The 15,118-nt window shown below is 40.7% G+C and overlaps 1 protein-coding gene, 1 long non-coding RNA gene, 4 other non-coding genes and 4 pseudogenes across 6 annotated transcripts; 1 reads left to right on the top strand and 9 right to left on the bottom strand.

Annotated features, from left to right (window-relative positions):
- Positions 1–1,427: 1,427 nt before the first annotated feature.
- Positions 1,428–1,591, bottom strand: LOC124450190. Its single transcript, XR_006949911.1, has one exon. It is a non-coding gene; the product is annotated as a U1 spliceosomal RNA (small nuclear RNA).
- A 333-nt stretch (positions 1,592–1,924) lies between these two features.
- On the bottom strand, positions 1,925–2,112 carry LOC124450110. The gene has a single exon (XR_006949863.1). It is a non-coding gene; the product is annotated as a U2 spliceosomal RNA (small nuclear RNA).
- A 396-nt stretch (positions 2,113–2,508) lies between these two features.
- LOC124448398 lies at positions 2,509–6,564 on the top strand. The gene is made up of 3 exons (XR_006949047.1): positions 2,509–2,599; positions 6,216–6,334; positions 6,514–6,564. It is a non-coding gene; the product is annotated as an uncharacterized LOC124448398 (long non-coding RNA).
- A 347-nt stretch (positions 6,565–6,911) lies between these two features.
- On the bottom strand, positions 6,912–7,070 carry LOC124450157 (annotated as a pseudogene).
- Positions 7,071–7,954: 884 nt separating this feature from the next.
- Positions 7,955–8,117, bottom strand: LOC124449913. Its single transcript, XR_006949678.1, has one exon. It is a non-coding gene; the product is annotated as a U1 spliceosomal RNA (small nuclear RNA).
- A 329-nt stretch (positions 8,118–8,446) lies between these two features.
- On the bottom strand, positions 8,447–8,628 carry LOC124450116 (annotated as a pseudogene).
- Positions 8,629–8,821: 193 nt separating this feature from the next.
- LOC124449154 lies at positions 8,822–11,372 on the bottom strand. Its single transcript, XM_047000104.1, has 2 exons — positions 11,160–11,372; positions 8,822–10,765 (listed from the first exon to the last, which is right to left on the bottom strand). The coding sequence occupies exons 1-2, from the start codon at positions 11,370–11,372 to the stop codon at positions 8,822–8,824; spliced, it is 2,157 nt and encodes a 718-aa protein (XP_046856060.1).
- Positions 11,373–13,245: 1,873 nt separating this feature from the next.
- Positions 13,246–13,427, bottom strand: LOC124450160 (annotated as a pseudogene).
- Positions 13,428–14,306: 879 nt separating this feature from the next.
- On the bottom strand, positions 14,307–14,469 carry LOC124449932. Its single transcript, XR_006949696.1, has one exon. It is a non-coding gene; the product is annotated as a U1 spliceosomal RNA (small nuclear RNA).
- A 328-nt stretch (positions 14,470–14,797) lies between these two features.
- On the bottom strand, positions 14,798–14,979 carry LOC124450115 (annotated as a pseudogene).
- Between the last annotated feature and the right edge of the window lie 139 nt (positions 14,980–15,118).

Raw genomic sequence — 15,118 nt, 5'->3', positions numbered from 1 at the left:
CCCGATCAGAGTCCAAACGACCTTCGATTAACGAACGTTTCGTAAAGTAAAACAACGTTCGAGTAGTAAAATAATCTCGAACACACGCAGTAAATAGTAGTTCTTGCTTATAGCAGGAACGAAATAGAAGATAAACACACGTGAAGTCTTGTAGCTTCACAAAAATAAGTCGAGGAAGAAAGCTTCCCGAATACAAAATGGCGGTAACACACGAAATAAAAACCAAGAACGAACACTGAAGAGTCAGAAGATGGCCAAACCACCCCCCGACCAGACCCTAGCAACAAGTACTGAGGAAAGACCCCCTCCTGTTCGGTTGCCCCCTAAATGGGCCCCCTAATAAGGAACTACCAGAAAACAGATACAAAATATAACAATTTACAAACAAGGAACGAACTCACAGTTTTGAAGACGATATTGAATATGATTACGAACAACGAACGATCAACAACGCGCAGACTCCGAAACAGCAGATCTCGACAGGTCACCGTGTCTGTTAGCAGCTACACTTGATCTTAGCCAAAAGGCCGAGAAGCGATACAGAAGAAGAGCTTTCGCCATTTTTTCACTCTACAAGTTGCATGAGAAACACACGGTTCTATTGTATCTTTCGCGTAGAAATCATGCAACAAATGAAAAAAATCAAGCAGTACGGATAACGAAGGAATCATCCTTTACTACAATCGTCATGTCAAGCGTTCTTTCTAATCCAATGTACACCTGTTCGTAAAGAAGAACATGTTTGAAAATTCGCGCGTAATGCCGCGAAATGCGATCGTTTCATATGACGTAGGAAGCACGCGATGTCTGTCGCGAACTTGCTGCAGACGTGCTTTCTCATTGTAAAACAAACGCTTTGTGCTTGTGGGCGATAATGATTCGCATTGTATGCAAGTGCTGCAATGTCAACAAGGTCATGCTTCATGAAATCGGCAGACAAGCAGCTCAATGAACGAATTTTACACTACGAGCCGTTAAATGTCAGTGATACATAGAAATAATTACTATAAAAAGCTAAACAAACGTACGACTAAGTAAGAAAAACGTTCGCAATGCAATATCATTACTGTTAACGTCGACGATACATATTATAATTTGTATACTTTCATAATGTATATGCCGTCCGTCAAAATATACACACACGCCGGCCGTTTACGTCGTTGTTAAGTACAAGTAATTTATGTCAAATACAAGTAATTTATTCTTGCTAATAGCTGATATAAATTTCTCCTGCATCTCGCTATGCATTTTGGGATAGGTCAGTAAAAAATTTGGCAGCATGCAACCTAACCCCGAACGAACAACGAATTTATATATGTCCCAAAGCGTGGCATACACAATTGACGGACGAAAGGCCCTCTTCTCTCTATTGTGTTCTATTTTATTTGTTCTTTTTCTCCGCTTCTTCCTCCCATCGTGAGAAACGAAGGGGACGAGCGCGAACGCAGGTCCCCACTACCAGAAATTATACGCTCGAGTTACCCACGTTAGGGGTAATCGCAGGAGTCAACCCAGTCGAAGTGCAATGAAAGGGCCTCATCCTGAGAGGACCTCCTAGCTGATCAAGGTGCCTCTCGCGTCAGGTAAGTATGCTCGAACGACGCACGGCGAGCATACTTTGTACGCGAACGTACGCTCTGTGCGACACGGTTGCACCCCCTCCCTTTACTTTTTCACTACTTTTTGCACTTGCAACTTACCGTCTGACGGCCTTTATTGTCTTCCTTTCCGACGGCGACGACGTCTTTTCGTCTTTCGCCGACTCTGTCGAAAAGAGACGTATGTTATTTAGTTAAATGTTAAACAGTTCGTTTCTCGGTTAGTTAGTTACAGACAAAATAAATTCGCTTAGCTATTTGATTTGCTGGCTGTTTTGTTTGTTTTTTTTCGTTTGTTTAAAGTAAATGTGTTTCCCTTCCGCGAAGGGAAATGGGCCGAACTCGGAGGTAGTGCAATACCGAGACAACCCGTGGCCAGGGCGAAGCAAGCTCCAATCCCATGGCCGATATCCAAAAATCAGTTTAATATAAGAGTCGGGCATTGCCCGACATATCAGATATTAAGCTGATAAGAACAGAGATTTTTTATTAGCAATAAAGAATATACATGGTTTTGGTTAGATAATTATTTACATTTTTACAATTGTGATATGGTTGTGATGTTTGATGGTTGTGTTTTATATTGTGATGTGGGATGTGGAGAATTGTGTTAAATGATGGCTTTTATGCATCTTTTACATGTTATGTTACTATACTACTGTTGATTAACTATATTATTTACTCTATACTACTATTAAAACGTTCTTTTAACAGAAACTATGAAAAATATATATATATATTGATTCTACGAAAGATATAGGTTGTTCATTAATGCACTAGCACTAATGTTGCTCGATACCAGTAAGGTGTTCTACATAGATGTTTCTTGATGTTTTTATACAATCTGCAGCACATAATTTGCGAAAGAGGGTCCTGAATCTCATGGGCATTCTTATTTCTTGCAGGACTTTTTCGTTTTGGTCATACCATGCACCGAGGGATCCGACGACGAAAGCCGATATAGAAGCTTGCAGGTGTTGTTTTGTAAAGAATTCTATCAGGTAATTGTATTTTTCTTGTTTTTTGTCCGCTGCTTCTTTTAATGCATTTGAATCGTTTTCAAAGGGGCACGTGATATCTATTATGTGTACTCTATTACCATCGTAGATTACTATATCAGGTCGAGATTTATTAGGATCGTCTGGGATTGTTTTGTCTATTGATGTGGTACCATGTTTTATGTTGTCTTTGAGGCGGTTGAGTATTAGGTTGTGTCTTGTGGTTATGTGTGACATATTGGGATGACAGTGATTTATGATGTGTGGAAGGGTTTCTTTTGAGCTGTCTGTATGGCATCTACGGCAAGTAGCGTTGTTTGCGTGATTCCAACGGTGCTTTGCAGCATTAGTTGGGAGTGTGTTTGTTCGCGCGTGTATGAATCTCCAGTCACAGAAACGGAGACCCGTTCCGTCAAACATCCAGGAGTTTACAGATGAGATGTTAGATTCGTTTATGCATCTCGCGACTTTTCCTTGATCTGGTAGTTCTTTGAGTTTAGTGGCATGGTGGTTGGTTATGTGTTTGTGTAAGAAGGAAGAGGCATTTTTAGCTTTGGTGTGAGTGATGTTGTCTTCAGATATAGAGATTTCATGATTTGAGTCAGAGATGTGAAGTTTTAGGGCTCTGCATGCTTGTCGACATCTGGACCAGAGAGTGGAGCTGTTATTGGTTTTAGAGAATTCGTTAAGGGGTCCTTCTGATGATCCTGATAGGAAGGCATCTAATTCTTCGTTGGATGGTTGGCGGTGAAAGCATCTGTAGACTACTGATTGGAGTTGTTTGTGAGCGATGTTATGGATTGTCTTGTCAGGTGATGATAGTATTTTCATGGTGTGTACAATTGTTTGAACATGACGTTCGAGGAAAGGGTCGAGAAAGCCAAGTCCCCCAGCAGTACGGTGAGCAAAAAGATAAGAGGTGGCAGCACGAGATGGTAGATGGCAGATGGATCGGAGAACTTTGACGAGGGTTGATCTATATTTTTCAAGTGAGTTTCGTGGTACTGGGCATGTTCTTAGAACATAGGTTAGGCATGGTTGGATGAATGTTCTGATGCAATCTAGTTTTTGCCATGGTGCGAGTAGAGAGTCTCTTATTTTGATGAGGTCTTGTATCAGTTTATCCGAAATGTTTGTCATTTCCTCAGGGTTGTAAAGGAGGCCAATTGGGACACCTAAGTATCTGTATGTTTCTTCGTGAGAGAGAGATGGTATCGGTGAGTTTTGAAGATAGAAGGTTACGTTGCTTACTCTGGATGGTTCGTTCTTTTTGCATGTGATGGCGAGTGTGGCACATTTGTCAGGACGAAACGTAAGGTTTAGAATGTTAGCTTGGGCTGTGATTATGTTCAGGTATGACTGGAGGCCATCGGCAGTTTTGCTTGTTATTACAAGGTCATCTGCGTAGGCTAGGATTGAGATCTGTTCGTTGTGAAGGTTATATGGTAGTGAAGGGTTTGTGTCGCTATGATTGGTGATGGATCTGATAAGCAGTTCTGTGGTGAGGTTGAAAAGGATAGGGCTTAATGGACAGCCTTGTTTGACGCCAGACATGATTGGAATGGAATTGGTTTCATCTGAAGTGGAGGTTTTGACAACTGTGGAAGCATTGGTGTATATGTCTTTGATGAGGTTGATTAGGTTGTCATGAAAACCCATGTGATGTAAGGTGGTGTATATGGCTTGATGTGATATGCTGCCAAAGGCATTTTTAAGGTCTAGCCATGCCATGAAACAGTTTTGTTGCTTCGTTTGCAATCTGCAATAATGCTTTGTAAGGTGAAAGTATGTTCATGGCATCCTTCTGATGGTCTAGCTGATTTTTGGTGTGGTGACATTAGTTCTTCGTTGATGGCGGTTGAAGTGATTCTTGAGGCTAATAGGGCTGTAAAGAGTTTGTATATGCAAGACATTAACGCAATGGGTCTAAAATTTTCTGGGGTATCGCTGTCTCCTTTTTTGTGAATGAGGATGGTTGTAGATTCTTTCCATAGTTGTGGTACTTTATGATCTGACATGCATTTGTTGAAGATTATGGTGAGAATCTGACATTTAGGGTCTACTAATTTCAGATGTCTGTACTCTACTCTATCTTTTCCTGGTGCTGAATTAGACATTGATTTAAGTTTTTTGTAGTATCTCCTGTTGTGTGAATTCATCGGTGATGTTGTGATTGGTGCTAGTTGTGGGGACTTGTTTTTTAAGTGTTTGGAGTAGTAGGTCTGTATCAATAGTTCTTTGTTGAAAAGTGTCCACGAAAAAAGATTCTGCTCGTTCTTTGGAGCCGGAGTAGTTTATGGAGTTGTCCTTGATTATGTTTCTTGTTGCACGTTTTTTAGAAAGTTTGTAGAGTGTTTGGAGGCGTCTTGCTTCAATTGGGTTATTTTGTAGTGGTCTCCTATTGGATGGTGTTAATCTGGATTTTGGTCTGTTTCTCGGGTTTCTTACTGGTACATGTTTGTTTCTGTTATTTGATGATAGAAATTTCCCTAATTCGACTACTTCCACGGAGAAGAGAGCACATTTACGTTGAAAATCATCAAAAGTCGTTGATGTTGCAAAGCGACTCTGCCAGTTATTGACGAATGTTGTTGGATTTTGATGATTAGACATACTTATGTCATTTGGTGGATGCGTATGAGTAGGGGTTATGTTAGAGTTGCTTGATACGTCATGATAAGCTGAAGAATTCTCGTGTGGAGGTGGGGGGATGTGATAGCAGTGATTATTCGGTGTGTTGTGTGATGGTGAGAAGTGTAATTGTGTTTGGCAGGTGGGTTGTGGTCTAGTTTCATGTTTTTCATTATCTAGTGGAAGGTCGATGAGTGTTGGTGGAGGCGTGGATGTTTTAGTAAGTTTTGGTGTTGTTTGTGATGAAGTGGGATGTGTTGATTGTGGTAACTTATTTTTATTGATCGGGTTGATGAGGGTGAGTGGGATCGTGATGTGTGGTGTAAGTGTGTTGTTTGGATTGGATTGTGTATGGGATTGTGGTGTTTGTTTGTCATTTTGCGTTTGTGTGTTAAAGCATTTTGTGGGCAGTGGGTCATGTCTCAGGGGTAGCGAGGAAGATTGTGAGGTTGATGGAGTTGTGGGTTGATTGGGGTGAGGTTGCGACAATAGTGGTTGTGAGTGTGTTTCTTTGGTATTGTCTGTGTTCTGGTCTATGTTTTTATGACTTTGGTTTATTGTATTAGTGTTAGTTGATGGTGGGGTAGGTGAATTCATGTATATAGGTGAGGAATCTGTGGTAGGTTGTAATTTTGATGTGTTTCTTATTGGAGTGTGATTTGATTTGTGATGTTTTGTCCTTTTATTTACATATGAGTAAACAGGTGTGGGTGTTGTGGGTACTTATCTTTTGAGCCAATATTGTGTTCTCTCTTGCAATGAACACCAGCGCCTTTTGCTGTTGGGAAATATTTATTGCAGATGATGCACATTGCCGAAGCATCAATGTTGATGTGGGTATGTTTTGATTTGAAGTGACGCATCAGGTTGTTATAAGTGCCAATGAGAGTGTCACATAGACAGCAGTGAAATTGTTTTCCTTCAGGAAAGATTCGGACGATAGATACTGAGTCACAGTCTGATGGAATAACTGGCTCATGTTTTTTAGCAATGTGTACTCCTAAACCATGTTGGTCCGTTGTGGTAAATTCACACTGATTGCATTGGAAGTTTATGTTATCGAGGTGGCTGCACATACTCGCGATTAGTAGAACGATAGCGACAGAGGTAAACCAGTAGATTGATGTATTATAAGATGGGGAATTCCCTGATAATATTGGCATCGAATATATGCAAATTTCTGATTTAAAGCTCGTAACCGTAGCAACCGATATACAAACTGCAACGGACTTTCTTTTTCGGTTCAATTAATAAACGACGATAATCTCCGTTTTTATACTTCGAAGATGATCTTGATCAAGGATATGATGGCGATAAAACGGGATATAAGGTAAGAAATATAAAAGTTCCAATATATCTTGAGTAAAAAAGGCGATTTCGTTTATAGCGCACGATATTTTGAATATTGACGTTGAGATAGTGTACTCACGCAACAAAAAGAAAAACGTCCATTCTCCAAAAGTACAGCACGTATAGTTGCCAAACTTTCCAAAAATGTAGCGAAATTGTCGAGGGATCTTCTTGTATAAATTCCCAGCGATAGAACTTTAGAAAAAATCCAGAAACTTGAGCGTAGTAATTCCCGTTAATTGAATTAATTAAATTCTGCTGTCAATCCAAACTTCGTGATAAAACACAAGAATTTCTCCGATAATACGTTATCCAGAGGAAAATGAATATTATAGCAGGATAGATAACAACTTTATCTGTATTTTTATACCAAAATTCATACGAAAATGTAAAGTTTCACTATAAAAATTTTCCAAAAACCGAGAGCGAAAAATTGTGCGTACCGGACGTACTGCTACTACACTTGATCTTAGCCAAAAGGCCGAGAAGCGATACAGAAGAAGAGCTTTCGCCATTTTTTCACTCTACAAGTTGCATGAGAAACACACGGTTCTATTGTATCTTTTCGCGTAGAAATCATGCAACAAATGAAAAAAATCAAGCAGTACGGATAACGAAGGAATCATCCTTTACTACAATCGTCATGTCAAGCGTTCTTTCTAATCCAATGTACACCTGTTCGTAAAGAAGAACATGTTTGAAAATTCGCGCGTAATGCCGCGAAATGCGATCGTTTCATATGACGTAGGAAGCACGCGATGTCTGTCGCGAACTTGCTGCAGACGTGCTTTCTCATTGTAAAACAAACGCTTTGTGCTTGTGGGCGATAATGATTCGCATTGTATGCAAGTGCTGCAATGTCAACAAGGTCATGCTTCATGAAATCGGCAGACAAGCAGCTCAATGAACGAATTTTACACTACGAGCCGTTAAATGTCAGTGATACATAGAAATAATTACTATAAAAAGCTAAACAAACGTACGACTAAGTAAGAAAAACGTTCGCAATGCAATATCATTACTGTTAACGTCGACGATACATATTATAATTTGTATACTTTCATAATGTATATGCCGTCCGTCAAAATATACACACACGCCGGCCGTTTACGTCGTTGTTAAGTACAAGTAATTTATGTCAAATACAAGTAATTTATTCTTGCTAATAGCTGATATAAATTTCTCCTGCATCTCGCTATGCATTTTGGGATAGGTCAGTAAAAAATTTGGCAGCATGCAACCTAACCCCGAACGAACAACGAATTTATATATGTCCCAAAGCGTGGCATACACAATTGACGGACGAAAGGCCCTCTTCTATTGTGTTCTATTTTATTTGTTCTTTTCTCCGCTTCTTCCTCCCATCGTGAGAAACGAAGGGGACGAGCGCGAACGCAGGTCCCCACTACCAGAAATTATACGCTCGAGTTACCCACGTTAGGGTAATCGCAGGAGTCAACCCAGTCGAAGTGCAATGAAAGGGCCTCATCCTGAGAGGACCTCCTAGCTGATCAAGGTGCCTCTCGCGTCAGGTAAGTATGCTCGAACGACGCACGGCGAGCATACTTTGTACGCGAACGTACGCTCTGTGCGACACGGTTGCACCCTCCCTTTACTTTTCACTACTTTTGCACTTGCAACGTACCGTCTGACGGCCTTTATTGTCTTCCTTTCCGACGGCGACGACGTCTTTTCGTCTTTCGCCGACTCTGTCGAAAAGAGACGTATGTTATTTAGTTAAATGTTAAACAGTTCGTTTCTCGGTTAGTTAGTTACAGACAAAATAAATTCGCTTAGCTATTTGATTTGCTGGCTGTTTTGTTTGTTTTTTTTCGTTTGTTTAAAGTAAATGTGTTTCCCTTCCGCGAAGGGAAATGGGCCGAACTCGGAGGTAGTGCAATACCGAGACAACCCGTGGCCAGGGCGAAGCAAGCTCCAATCCCATGGCCGATATCCAAAAATCAGTTTAATATAAGAGTCGGGCATTGCCCGACATATCAGATATTAAGCTGATAAGAACAGAAATTTGTTTATTCATATTGAAAAGTTACACAAGAGGTAAAATTATTTACATGGTAAAGATAAGGAGTACTATTGACATAGTGGTGGAATTTTAGGGTATAGAATACATCGTATTACTATGGTTGTATTAGTAGATATATAATATATTAGTGTATGTAAATTTAACCTAAGGTTCGCATAAATTTGATAAAGCAAAAGATAAAAGAAAAAATAGAGAAAAGTTTAGGTGAGGCCATATTTCACATGATCGTAGTATATGTCTGCTGAGCCACGGATGACATCGGTGCAGCACAGCTTTCTGAAGAGGGATTTATAGTTGTTGGACATGTTCAGTTTTGACAGGACAACTTCGTTGTTGGGATGCCAAGCACCGAGAGAGCCGATAACAAAGCCATGAACGCTACAGGATTTACCGGTAGATTGGAAGTAGCGTTTGACGTGTTCGTACTTTGTTATTTTGTGGAAGTCAGCGGTTGACAGCGCATCAGTACCGTTCTCAAACGGGCAAGTTACGTCGATGATGGTGACATTGTTCCCGTCTTCAATAACTATGTCTGGTCTACATTCATCTTCAATGCCGTCGACTTGTTGGTCAACTTTGATTGTGCCCGATCTTGTTGCATTAACCAGTCTATCGACTATTTGATCATGTCTTTTACGGATGTTGACCATGTTTGTGTTACAGTGGTTGAGAATATGAGGTAAGGTTTCTGAGGTGTCATGGCATTTTCGGCACGATGATGATGTGTTGTTCCATTTGGATTTATTTTGGTTAACTGGAACCACATTTAGTCTTGCCTTATGTATGAACCTCCAATCGCTAAATCTCATGTTTAGACCATTGTTAAGGAATTTTGAGCCATTGCCAAAGCAGTCTCTGTTGAGCGTGGAAGCTACCTTGCCTTGATCAGGGAGGTTCAATAGTTTGGTGCTTGAGATGTTTTGCACGTGTTGATGTAAGAATGCAGAGGCAGCTTTGGCTGTACAAGGGCCTTTGTTAGTTGAAAAGATGGCAGGTTGATCATTTGGTGGTACAGCGAAAGTTATGTTTAGATTCCTGCAGGCATTTCGAGTTCTAGTCCAAAGAGAGTGCGTGCGATATCGGATAACGTCCTTGTGGAAGCAACCAGTTGTTGATCCAGACAGGAAGTCTTTAATTAGGGCAGGCGAAGGGTCCGATCTACTGGCAAAACTGACTGTACGTAGTATTTCTTGTTTAGCGATATTCGCAACAGTTTTGTCAGAAGAGCTGAGCATTTTTATTGCCTGGACAACAGTCTGGACGTCAACTTCAGCGGCCGGGTCTTGAAGGCCGAGTCCTCCTGATTTTATGGAAGAGAAGATGTAGTGTGTGGTGGCTCTGAGAGGGAGGTTACATATTGATCTGACCACTTCGATTAATTTCTTACGGTAGTTTATTAAGGATGCTTTCTTTGGTTCTCCTGCGCGTAGGGCATAAGTTAGACATGGTTGGATGAATGTTTTAATCATGTCCAGTTTTTGCCATGGAGCAAGAAGAGAATTGTTGATACATTCAAGATCACGGCAGAGATTATCGGTAAGGTTCTGGATTGAAGAGAAGTCTCTAATTAGGCCAATTGGAATGCCAAGGTATCTATAGTGCTCTTCTTCGGCTAGGTGTGGAATTTGTTTATCTTGGACAATGAATGTGGAAGGTTGTATATTACCGATCACTCTTTTACTGTAGGTGATGGCTAGTGAGGCACATTTGTCAGGTCTAAATTCCAAACCAATTGTATAGGCTAGGTTGGATGCACTGTTTAGGAGAGACTGGAGTTGATATTCATTCTTTGCTAAGACAACAAGGTCATCAGCATAGGCAAGAACCGAGATTTCGCACGAGTGGTGTTTTACGGGACCCAATTGATGGTTTTTAGAAGTAATACCTCGAAGAATTATTTCGATGCAGAGATTGAATAAGATCGGCGAGAGGGGGCAGCCTTGTTTGACTCCAGCGAGGATCGGGATAGGTTTTGTGTTCCCATTCGACGTGATGATTGTGGTTGTGGCGTCCTTGTAGATGCTTATGATAAGTTCCACAAGTGAGTTAGGGACGCCAAGATGTTTCAGGGTTGTAGATATTACGTTGTGTGGTACACTTCCAAAAGCATTCTTGAGGTCAAGCCAAGCCAGGTAGATGTTCTTCTGGTGCCGTTTTGCATCAAGAATGAGAGATTGAAGGATGAATGTGTGTTCATAGCACCCTTCGTTTGGTCTAGCACTTTTGTGAGTCAGATAGGAGACCGTTGTCGATGGAGAATGAGACCAATCTCGATGCAATTATGCTCGTAAGGAGTTTGTAGACGCAGCTCATCAGAGCAATTGGGCGGAAGTTAGAGACACAACTTGCATCACCCTTTTTGTGTATTAATATGGTATTGGACTCCTTCCATTGCGCAGGGATGTTGCGATCAGTGAGACATCGGTTGAAGATTTTAGCGAGGATCTCTCCTTTGGGGTCTATTGATCTTAGGTGCTTGTACTGTATTTTGTCTGAACCCGGGGAAGAGTTAGACATGGTCTTAAGTTTTTTAGCTACCTCATCGGGTGATATCAGTGAGTCGAGGTTGTGGCCACATTCTATCTGGGGGACAAGCTCAGTTAGCAGATTAGATAGGGCATCCGTATCGCACGATTTATCGTCAAATACTTCAGTGAAGAATTGTTCGGCCTCAGTAACGGTGCCAGAATATGTAGGGCTCGTGTTATCAAGAATTGAGCGGGCAGCCTTCTTCTTAGAGAGTTTGTACATGGTTTGAATTTTGCGTGCTTTTATTGGGTCGAATGCGATAGATCTTCTGTTAATGTTTACTCTCTTGGCAGACGGACGATTTGGCGGCTTTGGGGCCTTTATATTGTTCTTATTAGGGTTGGTGACGGTAATAATTTCTTCAGTGAATTTAGTAATCAGGAGAGAAAATTCCTCCCACGTTGTTGTGGAGGAGAAGTGAGCGATCCATTTTTCGTGAAAGGCAGATGAGGATTCCACTGGTTGAGAGTCGTACGAACAGGTGTTACAATGTAGTGTTGTGTTAGTTGGGGTTGAGATCGATGGATGATATGGTTTTTTGGTGTTTGAGGAATGAGTTTGAATAATGGGAGGTGGGTCGTCTTCAGATGGAGCCTTAGGGCTGTCTGATAACGAAGGGTTAGTTGTGTTGTGAGTAGGAGTGAAGTGTAGTTGTGTTTGGCAGTTAGATTGTGATCTAGGTTCGAATACATTATTGTGTAATGAAAGGTCGAGGGGTGTAGGGAGAGGAGAGGGTGTAATAGTGGGTTTTGGTGTTATTTGTGATGAGGTGAGAAGTGATACAACTGGTGGCTTATATGGTTTGGTTGGGTTTGTGAGGATAAGTGGAATTTTGATGTGTGGTGTTAGTGTGATGATGGGATGTGATTTTATGTGTGAGTGTGATGTTTGGATGTTGTCTAGGTTTGACTGGGGCTGTGTTAGTGATGGTCGGGAATGTGGTAAATTAGTGATGTCAGTTAGCATGTCTGTAGTGATGGGACTTTGGTTAAGTGTATTAATGTTGCGAGATAAAAGGGTGGGTGAATTCATGTATATGGGAGATGAATCAGTGATTGGTTGTGACTTAGCCTTGGGCCGTTTTGGAGTGATTGTTTTATGGTGTTTTGTCCTTTGGTTTACGTATGAGTAGACAGGTGTGGGTGTGTTGGGGTATTTGTCTTTGGAGCCAATGTTGTGTTCTCTCTTACAATGGACACCAGCACCTTTTGCTGTAGGAAAGTATTTATTGCATATGATGCACATTGCAGAGGCGTCGATGTTGATGTGTGCATGTTTTGATTTAAAATGACGAGTTAGATTATTATAGGAACCAATGAGAGTGTCACACAGGCAGCAGTGAAATTGTTTTCCTTCAGGGAAGGTTCTGACGATAGAAACAGACTTGCAATCCGATGGAATGACTGGCTCGTGTTTTTTGGCAATGTGGACTCCCAGTCCATGTTGGTCAGTTGTGGTAAATTCACAGTGATTGCATTGAAAGTTCATGTTATCGGGGTGGCTGCACATACTCGCGATTAGAAAAACGATAGCAACGGAGATAAGCCAGTATAATGATGTAGAATAAGATGGGGAATTCCCTGGTTGTGATCGCATCGATATATGCAAATTTCGGATTTTTAAATTCGTAACCGTAGCAACCGATATACAAACTGCAACGGGCCTTTCTTTTCAGATGTACTGTGAAACGACGATAATCTCCGTTTTTATACTTCGAAGAAGATCTTGATCAATGATATGATGACGATAAAGCAGGATTTAAGGTAAAAATTATATAGATTCCAATAAATCTTGAAGAAAAACGGCGATTTCGTTTATAACGCGCGGTGTTTTAAATTCCGTCGTTGAGATAATGTACTCACGCAACAAATAAAAAAACGTTGATTCTCCACAAGTACAGCACGTATAGTTGCCAAACTTTCCAGAATTGTTGAGAAATTGCCAAGGAATCTTCTTGTATAAATTCCAGGCGGTAAAACTTTATGAAAACTCCAAAAACTTGAACGAAGTAATTCCCGTTAGTTGAATTAATTAAAATTTGCTGTCAATCCAAACTTCGTGATAAAAAACAAAAATTTCTTCTTTAATACGATGTCCAGGTGAAAATTAAACTTTATGACAAGAAAGATAACAACTTTATCTATATTTTGATACCAAAATTAATAGGAAAATGTAGAGTTTAACTACAAAATTTTCCAAAAAACCTAGAGCGAAAAATTGTGCGTACCGGGCGTACTGCAACTACACTTGATCTTAGCCAAAAGGCCGAGAAGCGATACAGAAGAAGAGCTTTCGCCATTTTTTCACTCTACAAGTTGCATGAGAAACACACGGTTCTATTGTATCTTTTCGCGTAGAAATCATGCAACAAATGAAAAAAATCAAGCAGTACGGATAACGAAGGAATCATCCTTTACTACAATCGTCATGTCAAGCGTTCTTTCTAATCCAATGTACACCTGTTCGTAAAGAAGAACATGTTTGAAAATTCGCGCGTAATGCCGCGAAATGCGATCGTTTCATATGACGTAGGAAGCACGCGATGTCTGTCGCGAACTTGCTGCAGACGTGCTTTCTCATTGTAAAACAAACGCTTTGTGCTTGTGGGCGATAATGATTCGCATTGTATGCAAGTGCTGCAATGTCAACAAGGTCATGCTTCATGAAATCGGCAGACAAGCAGCTCAATGAACGAATTTTACACTACGAGCCGTTAAATGTCAGTGATACATAGAAATAATTACTATAAAAGCTAAACAAACGTACGACTAAGTAAGAAAAACGTTCGCAATGCAATATCATTACTGTTAACGTCGACGATACATATTATAATTTGTATATTTTCATAATGTATATGCCGTCCGTCAAAATATACACACGCCGGCCGTTTACGTCGTTGTTAAGTACAAGTAATTTATGTCAAATACAAGTAATTTATTCTTGCTAATAGCTGATATAAATTTCTCCTGCATCTCGCTATGCATTTTGGGATAGGTCAGTAAAAAATTTGGCAGCATGCAACCTAACCCCGAACGAACAACGAATTTATATATGTCCCAAAGCGTGGCATACACAATTGACGGACGAAAGGCCCTCTCTATTGTGTTCTATTTTATTTGTTCTTTTCTCCGCTTCTTCCTCCCATCGTGAGAAACGAAGGGACGAGCGCGAACGCAGGTCCCCACTACCAGAAATTATACGCTCGAGTTACCCACGTTAGGGTAATCGCAGGAGTCAACCCAGTCGAAGTGCAATGAAAGGGCCTCATCCTGAGAGGACCTCCTAGCTGATCAAGGTGCCTCTCGCGTCAGGTAAGTATGCTCGAACGACGCACGGCGAGCATACTTTGTACGCGAACGTACGCTCTGTGCGACACGGTTGCACCCCCTCCCTTTACTTTTTCACTACTTTTTGCACTTGCAACGTACCGTCTGACGGCCTTTATTGTCTTCCTTTCCGACGGCGACGACGTCTTTTCGTCTTTCGCCGACTCTGTCGAAAAGAGACGTATGTTATTTAGTTAAATGTTAAACAGTTCGTTTCTCGGTTAGTTAGTTACAGACAAAATAAATTCGCTTAGCTATTTGATTTGCTGGCTGTTTTGTTTGTTTTTTCGTTTGTTTAAAGTAAATGTGTTTCCTTCCGCAGGGAAATGGGCCGAACTCGGAGGTAGTGCAATACCGAGACAACCCGTGGCCAGGGCGAAGCAAGCTCCAATCCCATGGCCGATATCCAAAAATCAGTTTAATATAAGAGTCGGGCATTGCCCGACATATCAGATATTAAGCTGATAAGAACAGAAATTTGTTTATTCATATTGAAAAGTTACACAAGAGGTAAAATTATTTACATGGTAAAGATAAGGAGTACTATTGACATAGTGGTGGAATTTTAGGGTATAGAATACATCATTACTATGGTTGTATTAGTAGATATATAATATATTAGTGTATGTAAATTTAACCTAA

The sequence above is a fragment of the Xenia sp. Carnegie-2017 genome, unplaced genomic scaffold (genome assembly GCF_021976095.1).
Source record: "Xenia sp. Carnegie-2017 unplaced genomic scaffold, XeniaSp_v1 HiC_scaffold_23, whole genome shotgun sequence".
NCBI lineage: Eukaryota > Metazoa > Cnidaria > Anthozoa > Malacalcyonacea > Xeniidae > Xenia > Xenia sp. Carnegie-2017.
This window is presented reverse-complemented; position numbering and strand designations above follow the sequence as displayed.

Bases quoted from the DNA above. Each gene is read 5' to 3' on its own strand.
- LOC124449154 (XM_047000104.1), bottom strand. From the start codon at position 11,372: ATGTACAAACTCTCTAAGAAGAAGGCTGCCCGCTCAATTCTTGATAAC. The intron at 10,766-11,159 runs GTAGCTAAAAAA...AAACGGCACCAG, and splicing joins CACTGATATCACCCGATGAG to AAGAACATCTACCTGGCTTG.